Genomic DNA, 25523 nt, shown 5'->3' with positions numbered 1-25523 from the left:
GATCACCCACATCGCCTCTCGGACCCCTGGAACATCTCTACAGAACCAGTATTCCAGCCCATATGTTGTGTTTGATACTTAATGCCCTCTAAAGTGGCCATTCAACCTGCTCTATAGTCCAGAAGAAAGCTGGCTACCATTTTTGAGGGTAGCCAGAGGCGGATAAGAATCAACAGCACCTTCCAAACGCACGACCACTACCATCCAGAAGGACAAGGGCAGCAGATATATGGGAACACCACCACCTGGAGGTTCCCCTCCAAGTCACTCACCATCCTGACTTGGAAATATATTGTCGTTTCTTCACTGTCGCTGGATCAAAATACTGGAACTCCCTTCCTAACAGCACGGTGGGTGCACCTACACCACATGGATTGCAGCGGTTCAAGAAGGCAGCTCACCACCACCTTCTCAAGGACAACTAGGGGTGAGCAATAAATGCTGGCCCAGCCAGTGAAGCCCATATCCTGTGAACGAATTTAAAAAAAATAAGGTGGGAAAGGAGAGTTGAGGTAGAAGATCATCCATTGAATGGTGGAGCAGGCTGAAGGTACCGAGTGCCTACTCCTGTTCCTATTTCTTATGTCCTTATAAGTGTAATGGAGAGCGAAATTAGGCAGGGTGTAAAACCATGGCTGCACCCAATCCCATCACTTCACCAAAGGATGGGTTAGTTTCAAGTCCCCAACTTCGGTTCTGAGTTAGATTCGTAAGTCATGGATTGATATGACTTGGAAAATGGTTCCGTCAAACAGGATGAAAGTTAATTTCTTAACTCAATTTCCAAAGGGTCGGACATTAAGTTCCCGTTCTATACCTGTTTCCACTCAATTCAGCTTGCTGTGTGGACCTTGTTCAGGTTCTTTTAGGACCAGTGCATTATAACCTGAACGGATTGAGATATCTACACTAAACATTGTGTTACTGTTATGTGCTGAGGTACTGGGGATTATACCTACAAATTCAAACTAAAGTGGGAAGAGTGCTTCATTGCTTTAGTTTATTAATGTTTTGTAGTTTATTTTTGAGACACATTGCACCTAAGTTACAAATTGTAAAATATTTAGTTTTTTAAAAAGTAACCTGAAATTAAACACATTCTAGATTTTATATCCTTATTTGCAAAGGCAATCATTTTTAAAAGTTTTTCTCAACTTCTTTCTTTCCTGAAGATGTTAAATCTTTGCTAGTGCATTGATGTGCTGGGGTATACTTCCATAAATAGCAATCAGCTCCAATCTTGTGCCTCTCTCAAGCATTTGTCATTGATGCTAACCTCTATCACCAGTCCATATCACTGAGACCAGCAGCACTATGCAGCTCAATCCTGTTTGCTTCCTGTTAACACTTCCACTGGATAGTGATTAAGACTATGGTTGCTAGTTGATTTCCCTCCTTCTCAGTTGTTGGCACTGAGGTCAAATATAGTGATCCAACCATAACACCAACTGAGTTGGGGCATCATATCTCGGAGTTATGACTTAGTTAATCACTGGATCTGGTCAATAAGCAATTGGGAAGGCTAATTTTCCTGTCTTTAAGTAATATTTTGCATGCCTGTTGTCAATTTTAGGAGCAGAATTTTAAAGCAAATCCATGTTCCTTTCTCGGCATAAATTTTGTGCATAGGTCTCAAACTAAGAAGTGACAATCATCCTGAGAGTTTAAAAGGAAACATTTCTGACGTAAGGTGCAGTGACTCGCTATCTGCATTCATGGTTCAAAATGCCAAACCTCCCCAGGAGACTCAGATAGATGAAGAGAAAGAAATGGGAAGAATAAAATCAAAGAAAAGCAGATCAAAGGAATGATTATTACAAAATTCACAAAACTGGATACTCCACATGAAGACAATTTGAGATATGAAATGAGGGCAATCAGCGCTCTTTTGTGCACATTTGCAAGTTGCTTTTATGGTGTGATTATTCCTATGAAAATGAAATAGCTTCAGACTTAAAGTAGATGTCTATATCAGTGAAAGTTACTTAGCCTTCAATAGGGATATAAATCTGAAGTAGCCAATGTCTTCTCTCAGAATGAATTTATTTTAAAGCCTGCAGCCACATTTATATAATCTCCAATATCGATATGCCCAGTTATTTTTTCTTACAAAACAATTAAACTACCACATTTCCATGTCAGTATTTTAGTGATATGGGAATGAAGTATATGTTATTCTTTGTTAAGCAAAACAGTTGGGGAGAAGATGCAATAGAACTAATGCATGTAATGAGCATTAGTATGGACTGTTAGTCTTGCTGGAGAATTAGCACACTTTTCTTCTCATTTCCAAGGCTCCTCCTGGGACTGAACCAAACTAATGCACACTAACTCGCAGATTCAATTGCTCTGGCTTGTTATGGGTTTGTTTATCATTAATACATTTATTAATTCATACCTTTGTTTCCTTTGGACTTGACTACTCTAACATACCATTGGCTGGCCTCATACATTCTACCATTTGTAAACCTGAGGTTATCTAAACCTCTGCGGCCCATGTCCTAACTCATAACATGTCCTAACTCATCTCAAAGCCCATTCACCCATCACCACTGTGCTCATTGACCGACAAGGGCTCCCGGTTAAGCCACACCTGGATTTTAAAATTCCCATCCTTGTTTTCAAATCCCTCCATGGCTGCACCCCTCCCTAACTCTTTCCTCCAGCCCCACAACTCTCCAAGATACCTGCACTCTTCTAATTCTGGCCTCTTGAGCATCCTTGAATTTAAGTGCTCCACCATTGGTGGTCACACTTTTAGTGGTCTGGGCTCTAAGCTCTTGAACCCCTTCACTAAACCTTTCTGCCTCTCTATCTCACATTTCCTACTTTAAGATACTCCTCAAAACCTACCCTGTGACCACGCTTTTGGCCATACTGCCTCATATGTCCTTATATTGCTCAGTGGCCCTGTGAAGCACCTTATTATGTTAAAGGCTCGATATAAATATAAGTTGTTGTTGCAATAAATCTGTGAAGTCTATAATAAAGTTGATATTAATGCAATGGCACGGATACCAGCAGAGAGCACAGCTGGGCACCTTGTGAACAGCAATGCAGGTGCCTCAATCCAGACCCAGCAGTGTGGATGAATTGGCATATGTGCTGTTACTGAACAATAAGGAGGAGCAAGAGGAAGCCAAACAGTAGAGGAGGCCATATAATGAAGACCACTACATCCACTATTGCGTTATAATGCAAGCCACCAGAAAATGGCAACCTTGAGGAGGAACAGAATGTCAGGAGCCTATGGCTCAAGAAGAAGGCAGTAAATAAATAGTCACTTAGACTCAGATCTGCATCTATACAACAATATCATGTCCACTTAGAGTAAGCATGGTAAATAATAGTGCTCAGCTATTCTTTTCTTTTAACCACAGGTTTCTTCCAGGCAATGGCATGGAAGCAAGCATTTAGTTTGTTTATGGTACTTTACTATATTATGCAGGTCTCAGATTCCCTGTTTTAACGTGCCTGTGAATACATTTAAATCAGTGCCAACAAACAGCAGCAGCAAGAAAGGCTAACAGAGTTTTCAAAACAGGTGGAATTTCGAGAGCACACGGTGACCACTGACTGCATCCACATGGACTTCAAGCATCCATGGGGCAGTGAAGTTGGGTTTCTGTAGAGAGTGGGAGTTTCGAGGCACAGATGCCAACTCGGACAGAAATATCAATGGGAAACATTTCTGAATTTAATTACTTGAGCTGAAGATCCCAGAACTTGAGGTGGAGTTGGAGATATAGGAACATAGGAACAGGAGTACACCACTTAGCCTCTAAGCCTGTTCCACCATTCAATGAGATCATGGCTGATCTATATCATAGCTCCATATACCTGCATTTGGCCCATATCCCTTAATAACTTTGGATGACAAATATCCAACAATCTCAGATTTAAAATTCATCATTGATCTAGCAGCAATTGCTGTTTGCAGAAAGAGAGTTCCAAGCATCTACTACCTTCTGTTTGGAGAACTGTTTCCTAATTTCACTCCTGAAATGCCTGACTCTAAATTTTAAGATTATGACCTCTAGTCCTGGACTCCCTTACCATCGGAAATAATTTCTTTCTCTCTACCCTATCTGTTCCCCTCAATATCTTAAAAACTTCCAGCAAACATCTGCTAGCTGCTTATGTAAGCATGTCAGACTCAAATATCAGATCTTCATCAGCAATGACATATCCTGGTCTGCCTGCACACAATTACTTCTAAGAGTTTTTGATGTTGCTTGTCCAGAGGAAGGGGCATCCATTAGTACGGGACAGGTGAGGAGACAGGTGTCTATGCTGAAGTGTGGCAGAGGCAGATTGCGTAGCAAATTAAGTTCACATGATAAGTTCTGGTAAGTCCTTTTCAGGTTTTAACTATAGATTAAGAATCAAGACGCGACATAATACTAACCTTCAAGTAAGTTAGGTTCAGAAACAGAAACAGAAATACCTGGAAAATCTCAGCAGGTCTGGCAGCATCGGCGGAGGAGAGCACAGTTGACATTTCGAATCCTCATGACCCTTCAACAGAACTTCTGAGGACACGAAACGTCAACTGTGCTCTCCTCCGCCAATGCTGCCAGACCTGCTGAGTTTTTCCAGGTATTTCTGTTTCTGTTTTTGTTTTGGATTTCCAGCATCCACAGTTTTTTGCTTTTATTTAAGTAAGTTAGGTTAGCTGGTTAAACAGAGAACTGCCTGGAGTGGCAGTTATCTGTCAATTACAGGAAAGAGTTGGTTCAAGTGATGTCATTTACTGTAACAGGAAGCTAACTAGTTAGTGACTCATCAGAGGTTCTATAACAGAGACAGGCTTTTCAAACTGCATGATCAGTAATGGGCACATGAGGAGACAGGCGACTACGCTAGAGTGAGACAGAGACTGAGTGAGAAGCGAATTAGGTTCACATGTAAATTTGGTGCATGGGGAAAAAAGTGTAGTATATATAGGAATTATTTTAAGTTAATTAAGTGAGTAATTAAATTAAGTTAGCTAAATGACATAAGTAACAATGGCAGGACAGGTGTTATATTGCAGCTGTGGAATGTAGGACTTTTGGACACCAAGGCAATCCATGATAAACACGTCTGCAAAGAGTGTAAGCAGCAAGATGAATTCCAGATCAGGATTATTGATCTTGAAGCTGAACTGCAGACGTGCAGCATAAGGGAGAGGAAAAATGTCTGGACACTTTGTTCCAGAAGATGGTTACGCCTCTTAGAATAGGGTCATCTGTTTTGGTCAGCAGTGAGGGACAGGAGGATGTTACCGTGAGTGAGGCAGGTAATGGGACTGAGCAGGCAGTAGTGGAGGAGCCTCAGACTTTGCAATTGTCAAACGGGTTTGAGGTGCTCACAACCTGTGTGGATGAAAGTGAGTCTGCAAGGTGGGTGACCTGGCTGGCCATGGCGCCATGGTGCAGAAAGACATTCAAGCAGGGAGAGCAAACAGCAATGTAGTGGTAATAGGGGATAGTGAGGGGGATTGACACTGTTCTCTGCAGCAAAGAGCACATCCAGAAGGCTGTGTTGCCTGTTCTGTGGCAGGGTTCGGGACATCTGCTCAGGGCTGGAAAGGAACTTGTAGTGGGAGGGGGAGGACCGAGTCATCATGGTCCACGTAGGTGCCAACAACATAGGCAGGACAAGGAAGGAAATTCTGCATCGTCAATAAGAGAGGCTAAGTACCAAATTAAGAAGAAAACATCAAATGTAATAATCTCTGGATATTACCTGAGCCACATGCAAATTTGACACAGGCATAGGGCAAATAAGATTAGAGAAATGAGTGTGTGGCTCAAAGACTGGTGTGGGAGAAGTGGATTCCAGTTTGTGGGGCACAGGCACCAGTATTCAGGAAAGTGAGGCCTGTACCGTTGGGACGGTCTACACCTGAAGCTTGCTGGGTCATGTGTTCTTGCAAATCGTGTAACTAGGGAAGTAGAGAGGGCTTTAAACTAAATAAGGGGAGTGAGATATCAAGCTTGGGTAGATGTGACAAATCAAGGAATGGATTCAAGGCAGAACATCATAATAGTCATATGGGAAATTAGGGTTAGAGAATAGCAGGAAAGGACAAAGAGATAAAACCTAAAAATACACCAATAGTCAAGTCTGGATGTTACAAAGATAACAAAAAGATAAAACTAAAGGCTCTGTATCTGAATGTGCATAGCATTCATAACAAAGTAAATGAATTGACAGTGCACATTGAAGTAAATAAATAGCCATTACGGAGACGTGGCTGTAGGATGACAAGGATTGGGTCCTGAATATTGATGGGTACATGACATTCAAGAAGAATAGGAAGCTAGGTAAAGGTGGAAGGGTAGCACTGTTAATCAAGGATGGCATTGATGCAATAGTTAGAGATGAACTTGGTTCAGGAAATCAGGATGTAGAATCCATTTGGGTGGAAATGAGGAATAGTAGGGGAAAGAAGCCACTAGTGGGAGTGGTCTGCAGGCCCCCTAACAGTAACCACAATGTAGGACAAAGTACACAAGAAGAAATATTGGGTGCTTGTGATAAAGGGACAGCAATAATCATGTGTGATCTTAATATACTTTTTTTTACTAATTTGTGTGATGGTTAGGCCAGCATTTATTGCCCATCCCTAATTGCCCTTGTTTTGAGAGTCAACCATATTGACGTGGGTCTGGAATCACGTGTAGGACAGGTCAGGTAAGGACAGCAGATTTCCTTCCTTAAAGGACATTAGCGAACCAGATGGGTTTTTATGACAATCAACAATGATTTCAAGGTCATCATTAGACCTTTAATTCCAGATATTTATTGAATTCAAATTCCACCATCTGCCGTGGTGCGATTCTAACCTGGGTCTCCAGATAATTACCCTGGGTCCCTGGATTACCAGCCCAGTGACAATACCACTGTGCCACTGCCTCCTTGAAAAATCAGATTAGCAATAGTAGCCTGGATGAGGAGTTCATAGAATGCTTTTGAGATATTTTCTTGGAGCAGCACGTCCTGGAACCAACCAGTGAGCAGGTTATATTAGACTTGGTACTGTGTAATGTGACAGGATTAATTAATGGCCTCAGGGTAAAGGCATACCCAGGTAGCAGTGACCACAATATGATTGAATTTTACATCCAGTTTGAAAGGGAGAAGAGTGGATCTAAAACTGGTAGTTTAAACTTAAATAAGGGCAACTATGTGGGCATGAAAGTTGAGCTAGCAGAAGTGAACTGGGTTTCTAGGGTAGTGGATAAATCAATAGAGAAACAGTGGCAGACATTTGAGGGGATATTTCAGAATACTCAGAATAAGTATATTCCTACTATAAAGAAAAATCCTAAAGGGAGGACCCATCATCCACGGTCAACTAAAGAAGTTAAGGAAAACATTAAACTTAAGGAAAAAGCATATCCCTACGCAAAGCTAAATGGCAGGTCCGATGATTGGTCAGAATATAAAGAATGGCAGAGAATGACTAAAAGGTTAATCAGGAGAAAAGAATTAGAGTATGAGAGGAAGCTAGCTAGAAAAGTAACAAAGAAGAGCAAGAGTTTCTACAGGTATTTAAAAAGGAAAAGAGTAAGTAAAGTGAGTGTTGTTCCTCGAAAGAGTGACAGTGGAGATTTAATAGTAGATAATAAGGAAATAGTGAATGAAATGAACAAATGAAAGAGCAAACTGATGGAGCTGCGGACTGACAAGTCTCCGGGTCCTGGTGGACTTCATCCTATAGTCTTAAAAGAGGTAGCTAATGAGAGAGTAGATGCATTGGTGTCAATTTTCCAAAATTTGCTAGAACTCATCAGACTGCAAAGAAACAAATATTAACCCCTTTATTCAAGAAGGAGGGAGGCAGAAAAAAGGAAATTATAGGCCAGTTAGTTTGATGTCTGTTGTGGGGAAGGTGTTAGAATTGATAATCAAGGAGATTATAGTTGGACACTTAGAGAAACTCAAGGTACTCAGGATGAGTCAGCATGGTTTTATGAAAGGGAAATCATGTTTAACCAATTTACTGGAGATCTTTGAAGGAGTAACATGTGCTGTGGATAAAGGGGAGCCTGAAGATGGGCTGTACTTGGATCTCCAAAAGGCATTTGATAAGGTGCAACAACAAAGGTTTTTTTCAGAAGATAAAAGCTCATGGCATAATGGGTAACATATTGGCATGGATAGAAGATTGGCTGGCTGGCAGAAAACAAAGAGTATGTGTAGTAATTGTAGGCAAAACCTTCCACACTGTTATGGGGATCATGTGACTGTACAAACAAATCAGCCCTAAGGGCAGGTAATCTTAGGGGTGGAGTTTTCTAACCTTGGTCTTGGTACAACCATGTAGCTTTAACAGGAGCTCTGTAAATAAAGTTTACTGTTTTAACAAGAAACCTGTCCATTACCCCAAGTTTATTACAATTGGAGATGAGGGAAATAGCTCTGATGCTGCACCTTGCCTCGTGAATGTGAGTATTTTGATTTTTAAAGGAAGAAAGGGAGGTATACTCAGCAGCCATGCTGCTTATCGGCAGAATTGACCCTACAACTCGTCCATAAAAGATTGAAGTCAGTACATGGGGCGCATAGGTTTCTACTGTGTGGCGAACGAAATAACGGCGGAGGAGAAACAGGAGGCAATTTTCCTAAGTGTCTGTGACAGCAAGATCTATAACCTAATCTGTAGTCTGATGGCCCCGAATGCAGCAAATTCCAGAATCTTCAACAAGCTGGTAGGCCTCACCAAGACACATTTTCAACCTAAACCATCGCCAATCATGCAAAGATTCAAGTTTAACTCTGGAGTAAGGGTTCCCGGTGAGTTGATTGCAACATACATCGTGAAGTTAAAACAGTTCACGGCGCACTGTGATGTCAGGGATATTCTAAACGACATCTAGCAAGATCGTTTGGTATGCAGTGTACACAACAGCGCCATTCAGCTCTGTTTACTTGCAGAAGTTAATAGAGACCTGAAGCGTACCATGGAGATAACGCTAGCAATGGAGAGTGCTGAGAGGGACTTGCAGGCTTTGCAGAGTGTACAACATGGAGCCGTTCTTCTGTCAGGGCGAGAACATGCTGCCGTGCGTGGCACAAAAACCAGGGAGGCCACCGCGAAGCTGGACACGGTCCCTACTATTCGAAAAACAAAAAGAAATACTGAAAGTAGCTCACTAGTAATTTAGAAATTAAAGTATTGCTGATGTGGAGGTAAACATAAGACCATAAGATATAGGAGCAGAAATTCGACCATTCGGCCCATCGAGTCTGCTCTACCATTCAATCATGGCTGATAAGTTTCTCAACCCCATTCTCCCACCTTCTCCCCGTAACCTTTGATCCCCTTACCAATCAAGAACCTCTCTATCTCGGTCTTAAATACACTCAATGACCTGGCCTCCACAGCCTTCTGTGGCAATGAATTCTATAGATTCACCACTCTCTGGCTAAAGAAGTTTCTCCTCATCTCTGTTCCAAAAGGTCTTCCCTTTACTCTGAGGCTGTGCCCTTGGGTCCTAGTCTCTCCTACTAATGGAAACATCTTCCCCACGTCCACTCTATCCAGGCCTTTCAGTATTCTGTACGTTTCAATCAGAGCCCCCCTCATCCTTCTAAACTCCATCGAGTATAGACCCAGAGTCCTCAAACGTTCCTCGTATGTTAAGCCTTTCATTCCTGGGATCATTTTCATGAACCACCTCTGGATCCTCTCCAGGGCCAGCACATCCTTCCTGAGATACGGGGCCCAAAATTGCTCACAATATTCTAAATGTGGTCTGACCAGAGCCTTATAAAGCCTCAGCAGCACATCCCTGCTTTTATATTCTAGTCCTTTCGAAATAAATGCCAACATTGCATTTGCCTTCCTAACTACTGACTCAACCTGCAAGTTAACCTTAAGAGAATCCTGGACTAGGACTTCCAAATCCCTTTGCACTCCAGATTTCTGAATTCTCTCCCCATTTAGAAAATAGTCTATGCCTCTATTCTTCCTACCAAAGTGCATGACCTCACACTTCCCCATGTTGTATTCCATCTGCCACTTATTTGCCCATTCTCCTAACCTGTCTAAATCCTTCTGCAGCCTCCCCGCCTCCTCAATACTACCTGTCCCTCCACCTATCTTTGTATCATCTGCAAACTTAGCCAGAATGCCCTCAGTTCCTTTATCTAGATCATTCATGTATAAAGTGAAAAGTTGTGGTCCCAAAACTGACCCCTGCGGAACTCCACTAGTCACCGGCCGCCATCCTGAGAAGGACTCCCTTATCACCACTCTCTGCCTCCTGCCAGACAGCCAATCTTTATTCCTTATACAACCTTAAGGTCAGGAAAACTGAACCAATCACCATTACCCTTCAAGTAAATAGGAAGCCTCTAGTCATGGAGGTTGACACAGGAGCATTGACCACAGTGGAGGGAAAACACGACTTTGAATACCTCAACAAATGTACTCAACCATTGAGTTTGGAGCAGTCCACAGTTCAGCTAAAAACGTATACCGGAGAGGCAATACATGTGAAAGGCATCACCTCTGTACCTGTATCCTATAGGCAACAGACAGCTCAGCTGCCAGTAATTGTTGTAACAGGTGAAGGACCCTGCCTCCTGGGCCGTGATTGGTTAAAAGAAATTAAACTCAAAACATTTGGCCAACTTTGAAGAGGTTCTGAAGAGATTTTTGGAGGCTGGCATACGTTTGAAAAAAAGAGAAGTGCACTTTCCGAATGATTGAAGTCATGTATTTGGGTGATCGAGTGGGTGCCCAATGATTGAGGAGAAAGTCAGGGCAATCAAGGAAGCACTCTCTCCTACCAGTGTCACCGAGCTCAAGGCCTGAATTTTCCCCGTGTTGGACAGGCTTGGCCGGAGCAGGCCGGGCGGTTACAGAGCTGACCACCACCTGCGATCGGCTCCGCACTGCCATTTATACGGTGGGGGCGGGGGGGCGGTGGAATTAAGGCTCATCCAGCATAATACACAAGCAGTAGAGCGCTACCTGTGCAGGCGGTTGGAGGAGGGAGAGTCGGGTCCAACATGCGCGCAAAAGAGCACTTCAATCTCCGAGGCACGGAGCTGCCTCAGGGAGATTGAAGCACTTTTGAAAAAAATAAATAAATGTCATAAAAATTTAATGAAACATGTCCCCTCACATGTGACTGTGTCACATGAGATGGGACATGTTTTTATTTTTCATTTAAAACTTTTTATTTATTTCATAAAAGCTTTAGGAAATCTCATCCCGCTCATGAATTATCGATTATTGGCGGATGCACAGCCAACTTTGGTGCGCGCCTGCCGAATGAAACATTGCAAGGCAGCGCAATGACATCGGGATGCATTCCCTGCGTCACTGCGCATCATTTTACGCGCTGGTGTGGTAGGCCTGCCCCCGCACACTGACTGAAAAATTCTGGCCCAAATCTTTTTTGGGCATGATAAATTACTACGGTACCTTCTTGCCTAATTTATCTACAGTATTAGCCCTTTTACACTTATTATTGAAGAAGAACCACAGATGGTCCTGGAAGACACAGCAAGAGGAAGCCTTCATAAAAGTCAAGAAACTTATACACTTGTCATGTCTGCTAGTACACTATGACCTGTCAAAGGAATTAATACTCACTTGTGATGCATCTGCCTATGGAGTGGGAGCTGTATTGTCACACAAGATTGTGGATGGATCTGAAAGGCCAATAGGTTATGTCTCCAGAACCCTCTCTGCAGCTAAGAAGGGTTACTCACAAATTGGAAAAGAAGCCTTATCAGTCATATTTGGAGTAAAGAAGTTCCATTAATATTTGCACAGTCGACTCTTCACCATAGTGTCAGATCATAAGCCACTATTGGGTTTGTTTAGTGAAGATAAAGCAATCGCACTGACAGTCTCTGCTAGAATTCAAAGGTGGGCTTTAATTTTGTCGACATACGAGTACAATTTTATGTATGTATTATGCATATACCAAATCCAGACACCTCAGTTGTCTTCCTTTGCCAGATAGCAACACACATGCTCCAGTACCTCAAGAAGTTGTAATTGTGCTGAATTTCCTGGACTCCTCACAGACTTTGCGAAGCAGCTAAAGAATTGGACAAACCGTGTCCCAATTTTATCAAGAGTCCGAGAACAGGTATTGCAAGGATGGTCAAATGCCCAAGCCCCTGAAGGGTTAAAACCGTTCTACGTTCGTAAATCTAAACTAAGTTGTCAAGATGGTATCTTTTTGTGGGTAGCAAGAGTCGTCGTCCCTTCTCAAGGAAGAGAACCACGCTTGACAGACCTTCACAGTGCGCACCCAGGCATTTCGACAATGAAAATGCTCACACGAAGCTACATCTGGTGGCCAGGCATAGATAGTGATATAGAACAAATGGTTAACACTGTCTCCAGTGTTACCAACAGCAGAAGTTGCACATTTCAGCTCCTCTGCATCTGTGGGACGGGCCTAGTCGACCTTGGATTAGACTACATATAGACTGTAGATCCATTTTAAGGTGCCATGTTTTTAGTGATTACCGATGCACATTCAAAGTGAATGGATGTGTATGAGGTGAGATCACCTACATTGTGTGCAACTACTGAAAAGCTGTGCCAATGTTTTAGCGTACATGGCCTACCAGAAGTCATTGCATCAGATAATGTTTTCGCTAGTGTGGAATTCCAGAGATTTATGAAACTAATGGGATTAAACATGCCAGAACAGCACTGTATCATTCCTCATCCAATGGTTTGGCAGAAAGAGCAGTACAAATCTTTAAAACAAGCAAGAAGAAATTTTCTGAGGGAACGTTAGAAATTTCAAGATTTATTTTCAACTATCGCATGACTCCTCATGTAACTACAGGTTCAACACCATCTGAATTGCTAATGAAACACCACCTTCGTACAAGATTGAGTCTAATATTCACTAACTTAGAGGGGAAGGTGGAGAAAAACCAGAGTAGTCAGAAAGCAGAAGAGGACATAAGAAGGTTGCTGACAAATGTAGATAGGTTGAGTGAGTGGGCAAAAATCTGGCAGATGGAGTATAATGTAGGAAAATATGAATTTGCTCACTTTGGCAGGAAGAATAAAAAAGCAGAGAATTAATTAAATGGAGAACAGCTGCAGAATTCTGAGATACAGAGAGATCTAGGTGTTCTAGTGCATGAGTCACAAAATGTTCGTATGCAGGTACTGCATTAATTAAGAAGGTAAATGGGATGCTATCATTTATTATGAGAGGAATTGAACATAAAAGTAAGGGTGTTATGCTTCAGTTACGCAGGGCATTGGTGAGACTACATCTCGAGTTTTGTGTGCAGTTTTGGTCTCCTTATTTAAGGAAGGATGTAAATGCATTGAGGGCAGTTCAGAGGAGGTTTACTAGATTGATACCTGGAATCAGCGGGCTGTCTTATGAGGATAGGTTAATCAGGCTGGGTTTGTTTCCACTGGAGTTTAGAACAGTGAGGTCTGACTTGATTGAACTGTATAAGATCCTGAACGGTATTGACAAGGTGGATGTAGAAAAGATGTCTCCTCTTGTGTCCAAATCTAGTGGGCACTGTTTTAAAATTAGGGTTGCTCTTTTAGTATAGCGATGAGGTGAATTTTTTTCTCTCAGAGGGTTGTGCAACTTTGGAACTCCAAAGGCGGTGGAGGCGGGGTCACTGGATATTTTTCAGGCAGAGGTAGATAGATTCTTGTTCGGCAAGGGAGTCAAAGGTTGTCGAAGGTAGATGGGAATGTGGAATTCAAAACACAAACACATCAGCCATGATCTTATTGAACGGTGGAGCAGGCTCGAGGGGCTGAAAGGCCTACTTCTGCTCCTATTTTGGATATTCATTTGTATGTATGAACCTTCAGACAAGATATCAGTGGTGGTGCGCTTCTAACAGTATATCCCTGTTAAAGACTGGGTTAATGTGGGACTGAGTGCAGTACTGCCCATACAGTGATGTAAGAAGACACATGACCCAGGCCTAGGGTCAGTGTGGTGTTGAACAAAGATGTGTTAAGACCTACACATGAAGATAACACCTTGCCTGTACCCTATACTGTATATGTAGATAGCTACAAGTTGTTGATAAAAACTTGCGGTTAACATATAGAAGACTACGAAGACTTCTTTAACAGACACATTCTGTAACCGACACCATCCCAATACGGCGTCAACTCAGGATCAAAAATCCTCAACCTCACAGAAATGCTGAAAGACTAAGAAAAAATAAACCTTCAACAGAAATTCTGACCTGAAAGAAGCTCCCAACTGAAGCTGATGACACTGAGGGAATTCGCCAGGAAAAGCTCCAGACAAAAGAGCCTGGAAGCTGAAGGCAGAGATTTCACTGCAGAAGAAGTCTCCATAGAATCTCCCTTGGAAGTCCAGTTTCAGCAGGCAGAGCCCAGAGCCTGCAAAGGTGAGCTAAATATTTTTAAGGTCCAGGCTGTGGCCGGTCCTGAGAACCCTTTTTAATAATCCAGGGTCAGAAGTGCCGTTTGAACAAAACTCATTGCTAAACCTGATCCACAACTCTGACCCTCAACACGTAGCCTCTAAGTTCAAAAAGGAAAAAAATAATTAAGTAAATTACTCAGCCTCTTGGGAACGTTGTGACCGTCTGATTCGTAAAACAGCAAGATTGCGTTAACGCCTAGCTACTCTCAACAGTAAATCGCTGAATGAAATTGGTCGGCAGACAGCTGACCCATGCAGCCATTGTTAAAAAATATTCTTCTGGAAGTGCACCGCCACCATTTTGTGGAGCCCGCCAAAAACTGGCAAGCTCGGGAAATCCTTTGTCCTCCAGTGTGCCTGTAAGATCTTAAAGCTGTACCCACACTTTAAACATCTTTAACATGGATCACAATTCCACATTTCCAGCTCCACTTGGACTTGCCCAAGGCCCAGACCAGTCACAAAATTGGGACCTTTGGAGGGAAATATTTTTAAGTCACAGCATTGTGAAAGGCTTCAGCAAAAGTCTGCAGAACTGCAAGCAAAAGATAATCTAACCCTAGACAAGGCAATCTGGATAGTTGGACTGTCTGAGCTACATGAGCAACACAGGACAATCCGAAGGGAAGAGAATACAACATGGGGCAGGAACCAACCTTTGGTCCAGCTTATCAGGTCACAAAGGCGCAGGGACAATTCAAGTCTGGGAAAGCAAGTCCCAAATCGCCCAACAGAGAGACCTTCCCAGCGCTGCAGTGCAAAGCGCCCTCACTGGAGAGATCAGTGTACTGTGAGCACTGCCCAATGCTCCCACTGCAACAGACAGGGACACTTTAGCAAACTGCAAGTCAAAACCTCAGCACCGCACAGGCATCCCAAAGGTAATGCACAAGGCTGAGACCAAAGCTCCATTAGACACACAGCCATGCTTCTTGGGTGAGGTCAAAGGTTGTGGTTCTTTATTTTGGAATGCTGACATCTTGGTAAATGGTAATCTAATAAATTTTAAATTAGATTCAGGTACCAGTGTGACCGTCCTGTCAGACAAGGAACCATGGCTCAAAGACCTCCGGCTTCGAACAACAGACTCTCCAGTTCATGCGGCAGGAGGTATCCGCCCTCCAGTCAAGGGCACCCTGCAGCCAACTCTGAGGTTTAAGGACAAAACGATCTAAACAACCTTCTTCGTTGTCCACAACCAGGACTACTCTCTATTAAGCCGCAACACCTGTATCACAGTATCAAACTCAACCTCCTGCAATGGATTGATGATGTCAGCCGACGAGGGCCTGCCTGCAGATACAGGCATGAGTTCCTGAAGCTCTTCACATGACTAGGCCGCCTGGCCGCGTACAGGATAACGCTCAGCGATGGTGGGCGTTTTTTCGCTTGACGGAAAGTTCCCCGCCCCCTCATGAAGAAAGTGCAGTGCCAACTGGATGAGATGGTGAACATGGAAGTAATTTCCCCAGTCAAACAACTCACCGCATGATGCTCCAGGGTGGCCCCAGTCCAAAAAATAAACAGGCCCCTCCACATCTGCATCGGCCTGACACAGCTTAACAAGGCCAAAGTCAGGGAGGTTCATTCCATGTCCTCAGTGGATGAGAGCCAGATTAAAATCTCCAGGAGCATGGTGTTATCCCAATGAGAGGCTAATAGCAGTTTTTGGCAGCCTCCCCTCGATTAGGACTCCCGGCTCATAACCACATTTATTGCCCAGTTTGACAGATTTTGCCTCCACCTCTGTCCTTTATGATTACGTCAGTGCCAGAGATATTCCAACGCGAGATGTCTGACATCTTGCAGGGCCTTCGGGGAGGCAGGGGGCAGTGGGGGGGGGGGGGGGGGGGGGTGGTCATTTGCCACATGGACTATGTTTTGGTTCATGAGGTCACAGTGGAAGAGCATGACGAAAGACTCGCGGCAGTCTTGGACTGACTGCAGGGGGCAGGGCTGACACTGAACGGCAAATGTGAACTCACCAAGACCTGCATTTGGTTCCTGCAACAAAGCAGCAACAAAGGCATCACACTGGACCCACAAAAATCCGAACCCCTCCCTCCACCCCTGACCTCTAATGTCTCCTGGGGGTGGTGAACCAGATGGCAAAGTTTTTACCTAACTTGGCTCATGTCACAGAACCGATGAGAAACCTGCTCAAGAAAGACCAAGCATGTTAGTAAGATTCCCAGCAAGAGCAAGTGTTCACTTGCATCAAGGCGATGCTGCTCTCACTGAATTTCTGGCCCACTATGGCCTGGCCCTGCCCACCATCATAGTGGCCATTGCTTCATCCACAGGCCCCAGGGAGGCCCTCTTTCGGGAGCAATTGGGTGGCAGTTGTTGACCCATCTACTACACTTGCAGAGGGCTGTCGACATAGAGACAAGATATACCGTCATCGAGAAAGAAGCTCTTGCAGTCACATGGGCCTGTAAGAAGTTATCCAACTATATTATCGGCCTCAAGGTCACAGTCAAGATGGACCATAAGCCACTGGTCTCCTTACTGAATGAGAAGGAGCTCACAAAGATGCCTCCTAGGATCCAATGGTTTCACCTACACCTCATGAGAGTTACCTATGACACTGTCTACGTCCAAGGAAAAAAATCAGATGACGGCAGGTGACTGTGAGCCTCCCGACAAAACAGGACTTTGTTGACTTTGTCGCAGAGCTTGTGGCCTACGCCCAAGCCGGTCACCCTGCTGATAACCACAACCAGGCCCCAGCAGATCAACCAGGAGCAACTCCGCGATGGAGAGTGCACTCACATCCACACCTACTGCCAATAAGGGTGGCCATGACAGAGACCAAACAGAGGTGCAGCTCAAATGTGATTCGAGCAGCAGAACCACATGGATTTTGGCTAATTGTTAACTGGGCAGCAGCAAATAGCTTGTAGGCTCTCGAATCATAGATAAACTCCTTGTCTATGGCAAATGGCTGGTCATCCCAGCCTCCTTGTGGGCAGAGTCCTTCAAAAGATATATCAGGGTCATCTGGGCATCACTAAATGCAGGGCATCTGGTGGCCAAGCATTTCCAAAGTGATAGAAGAGACCATCATCGCAAATTGCCAAGTTTGTGCATTGCACTGCCAGGGCCAAAGGGAGCTATTCATTCCCACGCAATTTTTCAACAGGCTTTTGGAAAGGCTGGGCATCAACCTGTTTATCCAGAATAACAAATCCTTCCTGACAGTGGTGGACTACTTCTCCAGATGGAAGGGGGCAAAACAACTTTATACGACCACCACAGAGACAGTCATCAAAGCGCTAAAAGAGATGTTTGCGAGTCATGGCTACCCGAACAAGCTGATATCCGATAACAGCCCACAATTCTAGCACATGTTCACAGGGCTTGCAGTCATAGCTGGTTTCTGCCATCGCACCAGCTCCCCAAGGTACCCACAGTCAAACAGTGAAGTAGAACAAGGGGACCATACGGTGAAAACCCTCCTGAAGAAAAATGAGAACTTCCTCACCACATTGCTCACTTACCTCGCAGCGCAGCCTGTCCCCATCCGAGCTCCTGATGGGCAGGAAACTTTGCACACAACTTCCGATTCTGCCAGAAGAAGTCATGCCAGGGTTGGTAGCCAAAGACTACTGGGACATCCAAGCAAAAGAGCAGTCAGACATACAGAAGAAGCTGCTGCCTACAACAGATGGCACTGCACCAGGCATTTGCCACAGCTACAGCAGGGTGACAAGGAACGGTCCTCCAGTGGAACGACGACTAACCCCAGTCCTACCAGAGTGCATGGCAGAGGGCACAGTCTGGCGAAACAGGAGGAGTCTCTGCCCTCTCCCTAGACCGACCCCTCCCATCGCAAAGTGGAGGACTATTGATGATGAAACACAAAATCCAGTCCAACCTCCAAACCTTCAGCAAGAACCAGAACCAACAGAGCTTACCACTCTTTCGACAGAACTGCAAATGAGATGTGGAAGGGTTACAAGGCCTCCAGACCACCTGAACCCCTAAATTCAAGAACTTGAAGGGGTAAGTTAGTGTGAATATAGTAATAGCAATAATGTTGGAATAACTTTAAGACTGTAACAACAGGGTAAATGCATAACACTATTAACAATGTAAGACATGAAGTAAACTAGTGTAACTCCATATCCATTGGATAAAGACTCAGGGGGAGGTGTAGTATTAGGGTCTGGCATATACAGGGTTAATGTTGGACAGAGTAAAGTGCCTCCCACACTGTGACGTAAGAAGACACATCACCCAGGCCTAGGATCCATGTGGTGTTCAGCGGAAACATGTTAAAACCTAGACATGGTGATAGCTCCTTGCCTGTACCCATTACTGTAAGTAAATAGTTACATGTTGTTAGACTTGCTGTTAACATACAGTTGACTACAAAGACTTCTTTAACAGACACGTTCTGTAACCAGCACCATCCCACAGTGGACTTTCGGCAGAGGCATGGATTTGTGACATCATGCAATATTTAACTTGAATATTAATATTCGAGAGTCAGCAAAAAACATTGCAGTTGTTAGTGTATATGTGCCTAATTATAGATAACTCTCACTCCTACTCCACTGCATCTTTTAAGGTTCTCCCTTTTCAATTCCATTCACCAGTAATTCTGAATAATGTGCATTAGAAACAAACCCGTTTGACACCAATATATCAGTGGCTATATTAGAGGTAATTTATTCAAACTGGATGAGAAAAAACCCATGCATGTGTTGAGACACAGCAGGAAGAAAGTAATCAAAATTGTTAACAGTTGCAGAATGACTACTACAAATGCCTATTAAAAGTGTTATTTGGCATTGTGGGGCTGGATGGTTACATTAGTTTTCTTTTGCAAGGGGTAGGGACCTGGATTCAAATCCATTCCAGAGTAATGGAATCTCTGTAAGAATCCTATTCTGTAGCAGCCTTCCATCGCGTAAGATGATGGTTTACGGTGTCATGGTCAACTCTGTGTTAAGTATCACCTGGTGTGGCTCAGGAGCCTCACTCTGGCATGGCAGTCGCTGCCGCAGTTGCTGCAGAGCAAGACCATGGGCTGAAAAGGTGCACGATTCACTATGTGAAATAATGACCTGGCCAGCATCAACTTGTTTCCTGGTAGATAAAGAACAGGTTCAAAACACAAGTGAACTCATAAGTCAGCACTAATTGGTAGCAAATTGGTAGTTTTGCACAAAAAGGCCATTAGAACAGCTGGTTTGGGAAATGCACAAGGCCACACTGGTGAGGCAAAGCTGTTAGGGTGATGCATGAGTCAAGGCATGTTTGTGGCGGGGTACAGAGCAATTTACTTCAGACCATCCTTGCTGGACCCGACTTTGGAAAGTTTACCCAATAGTTAACAACAGTTCGGACCCGTACTCTTGTTTTCCAGGTTTTACTGGTGTTCCATTTTAAGGTATACAAGGCCAGTTCAGACCAGTATTCTTATTTCCCAGTTTTCAATGTTCTTTTGCTCTGGGTAACGATAACACATCCCTTACCTAGAGTGCAATAATCAGTAGAAAATATACATGTAGATGTATAGGGTGTACTGAGTTTTTAGGAATTGGTCTTCCAGTAATGGTAAAGTTTCTAAGACCAAGCCAGGCATGTTACCAGTTGAAATGGCTCCCACACCTCCATTTTTAACTTGCCTCCACTGGTTGATGAAGTTGACATTGCCTAATCATAACGCTCATTGGGTTTTTGTGTCTCGGTACTGTGGTCCATCCAAGGTCAAAGAGAAAGTCAATTCCAGCCTCAGAGATCACACTTCCTACTAGATAAGTAGCCAAGTAGAATAATGTGTTTCCGAATGCTTGATCGAAAGCTCCAACATGGAATTTGGCTAATTTTAAACTGGGCAGCAGCAAATAACTTGTAGGCTCTCAAATCTTTAGCAAGCCCGTCATATGCTTTCATGATAAACTGTCCCTCTCAGATGTGAGTAGTGGGTATTCAACAAAAAAGCTGAATTTTTGTTTCTGATTTTTGTCCTCATCGTCAAATTTTTTTTACATTTCAGTTTCAGGTCCACCTAAAGTATTTTCAGTTTATGGTGAGAAAAAGCGAACTTTGCAAGTGTTTGACAGGTGTCTTACAGTGTATCGATCCAGAATGTGTACATTGGCAATGTCTGTAATCCTCTTGTCCCATAACCAGACCTACCACTCCCCAGTGAATAGCTTGTTTTCTTTATTCCTATTTGTGAAGTGCTTTGGGTCACCTTTGTGCATGAAAGGCAATAAAGAAATTCAAGGTAGTCTTTTTTTTTATGTTTATCAATGTCAAATCATTAAGTCTTTGAAATCACTTAAAATTGCATTTGGCTTCCTGGATGAAACCAATTGTCCCTCTCCTGGCCTTAGTCATATCTTTTTCTGACCTTAGTTGTAAATTTCTTTCTTCAGGTACTGTCCAAGGTGTTGTCCCCCTTTCAAAACTTCCATCAAAGGACTGAATGTACCCGACCTTTTGCGTTTCCTTTTTTGTTTTATGACAACCCTGTGCATGATGGCATTCTGTGAAGGTGTACACAAAACTGAGTTGCGATTTCTGAAAACTGCTCCACATTCCTCACTCTCTCTGGGCCTCACAAAAAAATGTCAAGACCGCTGCTGCCCCGGGCATTCCTTGCAAACCCTTGAAATGGATCCGATTGCACCTTCCCCCTGACCTGGGTATTTAGCTGTCCGTGAATAGCCAGGTGCCTCTCCATTCGTCCATCCATTTCTAGTGGGCAGCTGGCTGGATGTAAATGGGGTCTAGAAAGTAAAATAGCCCAGGTGTCAAATTGATGGCACTGGGGTGGTTTCATGCTCGATTCTGCCCCGACTCCCCACCTGTCCAGAACCCACTCCCAATTTAAATCATGCCCAACGGAATCAGTCAAAATGCTGATTTATTCAAAATGATTTCAACATGAATGCAAATTCCTTTCAGATGTTTTAGCCACAAAGCTGTAAGAAGTGTCAAGCCATTGATCTGAATTATTAGTTATTCTAATAAAAGTTTGCTTTTAAGCTGAATTAACATAAATCAGTTATGTTTAATAACTGTATGTTCTTGCAGTGAAGCTGATAAAGATTCTGACTTAATTTTCACTGACCTTCATTATAAGGCACCTCATCTTCTGTTGGTTGATGCAATGACTGTCGTTCAATTAACTTTTAATAAGATTGTCTCCAGGACTGTTCATTTAAATCTCTGCGGCATTGAACTACAAAGTGCCGGCATTCCTCATTTCAGTTCAGCTTACCCAAACGATAACAGGACTTGAGAAATACACTTTTAAAACAGAGCCCTTTGCGTTATTAATTTGTACTTACTGTACGAACAGCCATAGACTTCAACCCTCATTCCTATTCTCCCATGCGGATTCCACTCAAGAGGAACAAAACGAAGGAGTCTTGCTTTAATAGAATGCTGCAACTTGTGTCGCACAACACCATCCGCATTGGAGTTCCCTGTAAAAGCCTGTGGAGGGAATAGAAAGAGTAAAAAGAAATCAGGCAGGAAAGCAATAATGCCCTGCTACTGATGTGGCTGGAACAAGATTGGCATTAAACTAAATATTTGAAATAGAATCTTGAAATCTCCTTTGAAACAAGTGGTATCCAAAGTGCAGTACATCATGGCAATTAGATCATTGAAGCACCACCAGCTTAGTCCTCTGTGCACTTATTTATCTTCATTACTGGTTTTCACCTATGAGAATGAGTCAAATTGAAATCAATGGGAATCAAGGGAAATCTGTCCACAGATTGGAATTGCGTACAGCACAAAGGAAGATAATCATGGCTCTTGCAGGCCAATCATTTCAGCCCAGGATATTGTTGCAGGAGTCCCTCAGGGCAGTACGCTAGACCCAATCATCTTCAGCTGCTTCATCAATGACATTCCCTCCATTATTATATCAGAAGTGGGGGTGTTTGCTAATGATTGAATAGTGTTCAATTCCATTCACCACTCCTTAGATACTGAAGGAGCCCACTTCCCACAAGTAACAAGGTCTGGAAAACATTCTGGCTTGGGCTGATAATTGGCAAGTAACATTTGTGCCACATAAGTAGCAAGCCATGGCGATCTCCAACAAGAGAGTCTAACCATCTCCTGTTGACATTCAAATACACTATCGTCACTGAATTCTCCACCATCAACATGCTGAGTGTCACCATTGACCAGAAAGTTAACTGGACAAGTCGCATAAATATTATAGCTAAAACAGCAGGTCAGGCAATGGGAATGCTGTGGAGGGTAACTCACCTCCAGTATATCCATCATCTACCATGCATTAGTCAGGAGTGTGATAGAATATTTTCCAGTTGCCTGCTCCAACAACACTCAAGAAGCTCAACACCATCCAGGATAAAGCAGCCCGCTTAACTGGATTAATCCCATCCACCAAATTAAACATTCACTCCCTCAAAATCCTGCGACTCTATCTAACAGCACCTTGTGTGTGCCTGCACTACACAGATTGCAGTAGTTGATGATGCAGGTAGCTTAGCATCAATTTCTCAAGGGCAGTTTGAGCTGGGCAATAAATGCTGCCCTTGCCAGCGACGCCCACATCCCATGAAATAAACAAAAAAGATGTGTGCTTGGGTTATTAGAGGGGCTATTCTTAGTATTGTTACGTCAATGGTGGGCAAATTCACACAGGAAGTTCTGTTAGGATTAGTAGTTTGAGATACTTGCAAATTAATCTAAACTTGGATTTATATTCATATATGCCTCCGAAGCTCTGTGGTACATACCTATGTAGCCCATTGAGACTAAACATTTGGACATTTCTGCCATTGATTATAGCCTAATAATAAAAGATGATATAAAAGCAGTGCTCAAGAAATGTGTTCACCTGTTTCCAATTTTGCTTTTGAAAGAAAGTATACATTGCTGATATTGTGTCCATTGGTCATTATCTGTGCAAAGTTCCAGTAGCCGCATCTTTTAATGAGTAACCCAGAATGGATTAGCTCACAAGAGAGCCCTTGTGTAATCATTTTGTAATGTAAAAGAATAAGTAATGAATAACACTGAGGTTTGCAGCTTGGTGGTTCCCAGGTTCAATCCCAGTCAGTGCTGAGTTAGCTGATTTCAGCAGTGGAGCACTTGCAGTTGACCTCAGTATCCTCAGCCTGAGAGGAGGGAGATTTAGTGCCAGTTGGGGGGGAAGGGAGGGAAGTAATTTCGGTGAAATTGGCCTGTGCCAGCAGCAGGAATTGGGCGAATGCCAATTTTCCATCATTCTTTTGATTTTTTTATTTTCCATTGACTCTGAAAATATTGCCAAGTTTTTTTTAATTTCAAAGCAAATAAAAATGACAGTGAGACAAGGAAATGAGTCTTCAAACAGGGTTTGAGGTATTGTTTTGTGAACTTCAATGTAAACAAGATTGGGCGTGGTGATAACTCCGCTAACGTAGACCAAGTTCTCTGCCCAGGATTTCTTGGCCATGATATTAGATCACACTTCAGCGCCCTGGGGTTAAGGAGGGAGCAATTCAGTTAAGATTCCTGCTGCTAATCACCATAGATGACTCCCGTTGAAAAGTACATATGTCTGGCATTCAAACAAAAACAGTAGTGTGTTCAACTGTGGTAGCCTCCTCCATATAAAAGAACAAAAGATCATTTGATCATTTCATCTTTTGATGAAAGGTCACCTTGACTTGAACCATTAACTCTGCTTCTCCCCACAGATGCTGCCTGACCTGCTGAGCGTTTCCAGCATCTTTTTTTTTGTTATATTTCAGATTTCCAGCATCTGCAACATTTTGCTTTTGTATTGAGCAGATCAGAACTACTTTAGGCATTTCTATTGGTAGAACAGCTAGCAAAAATTAACTCACTGTCAAGTGCACTGCTATTAGATTGTCAGTAGGTTGAACCATTGTCCAGTCGCACAGAACTGAAGTACCACAGGTCAAGACTTCCAATTTCTTTGTGTTACAAAAGGAATGCAGGTGAAAAGAGAAAATGTGTGACAATTGAAGTAGAATCAAAAGATTTTTTTAAAAGTCCTGAAATAATGAGGAAACTACTTCTATGAAGAACGTTTTAGGCCTGTGTAAGTTAACAATTTATGTAATATTTTTCCAGTTGTCCCCAATTCAACCTCTCTTCTCCCAGCCCCAGCATCCAGCCATATAATCTTTTACAACTTGAATAAATCGCTATTGATTGAACTCTTAAGAGGTAAAATTTCCTGTGTATGTGTGCCAGTAGACATATATAATTGGGATGTAAAGCAAATACCTATAGAGTAAGAGACAGAGGAAGCTTGACAGCAAGTGCGTTATGTATATAATTGCACAAAATTTATTCCAGAGATGGGCCCAAAATCTGCCCATTAGTCAACCCTTGCCTCCAATGCATCTTGGTTCATTATAATGGCTCTGCCTTCAGGCTTAAGAAATATATACGCAAACCTTCTGCAATTAGGCTAGTCCAAAACAAAAGATATAAAATTTCAGACGCAGCCAGAAACATAAGTTATTTCTTTGGTGCATTATTGTTATATTCTCGACAACTTTTAAACAAAAAAATAATTACCCTCACTGAAACCTAAGATAAATTTTTAGTTTCTTTGACTGCATTTTCATGGAACCAGTATTATTTTGCATTAAAAATTGAAATTGAAAAGCTTTTACAGTGCAAGTTCTTAAATGTGTTGTGCTTAGTGCACACAAATGATTGCTAGATTGTTCGATACTTTGGATGGACTTTTCCATTCCGGAGACTAAATGCATGGCGGGTGGGATTAGCGGCGAGATTGCCGCTGATTGGCAGGTCAGGTTCTCATGCCCAATCTTACGCTTGAAATCTCATTAATTGTGCAGATATGAGCTGTTCGCTGGATCAATCGGTGCAGCAGGCACTGATTTGTCCGCCCGCCCTGCCACCTCATGGGGTCGAGGTTCCTGGCACCATATTTAAATGCCACCTGAACACACACATTACTGTCTGCAGCCCTGCAGTGTGATTGAAAATTCCAGAGATGGGCCCAAGGAACAAGAAGGGTGCATCAAGGTTGAGCCACTGCTCCCTGGAGGTTTCAATTAGAGGTGCCTGCCAGCACTGGGAGGTTCTTTTTCTCAGGGATGGATCCAGGATGTA

General features: G+C 43.0%; 1 protein-coding gene across 1 annotated transcript in view; it reads right to left on the bottom strand.

Moving 5' to 3' along the window:
• LOC144686219 (contactin-associated protein-like 5) overlaps window positions 1–25523 on the bottom strand; it is a 738881-nt gene that overhangs the window by 514215 nt on the left and 199143 nt on the right. Inside the window, exon 5 of the mRNA XM_078551310.1 lies at window positions 21731–21878. Within this exon, the coding sequence (XP_078407436.1) occupies window positions 21731–21878 (148 nt within the window). The remainder of the gene's footprint in view (window positions 1–21730; window positions 21879–25523) is intronic.

Source organism: Cetorhinus maximus, chromosome 11, assembly GCF_964194155.1.
Source record: "Cetorhinus maximus chromosome 11, sCetMax3.hap1.1, whole genome shotgun sequence".
Lineage (NCBI taxonomy): Eukaryota > Metazoa > Chordata > Chondrichthyes > Lamniformes > Cetorhinidae > Cetorhinus > Cetorhinus maximus.
Note: the sequence above shows the minus strand (reverse complement) of the source record. Positions and strands in the feature narration are given on the sequence as shown.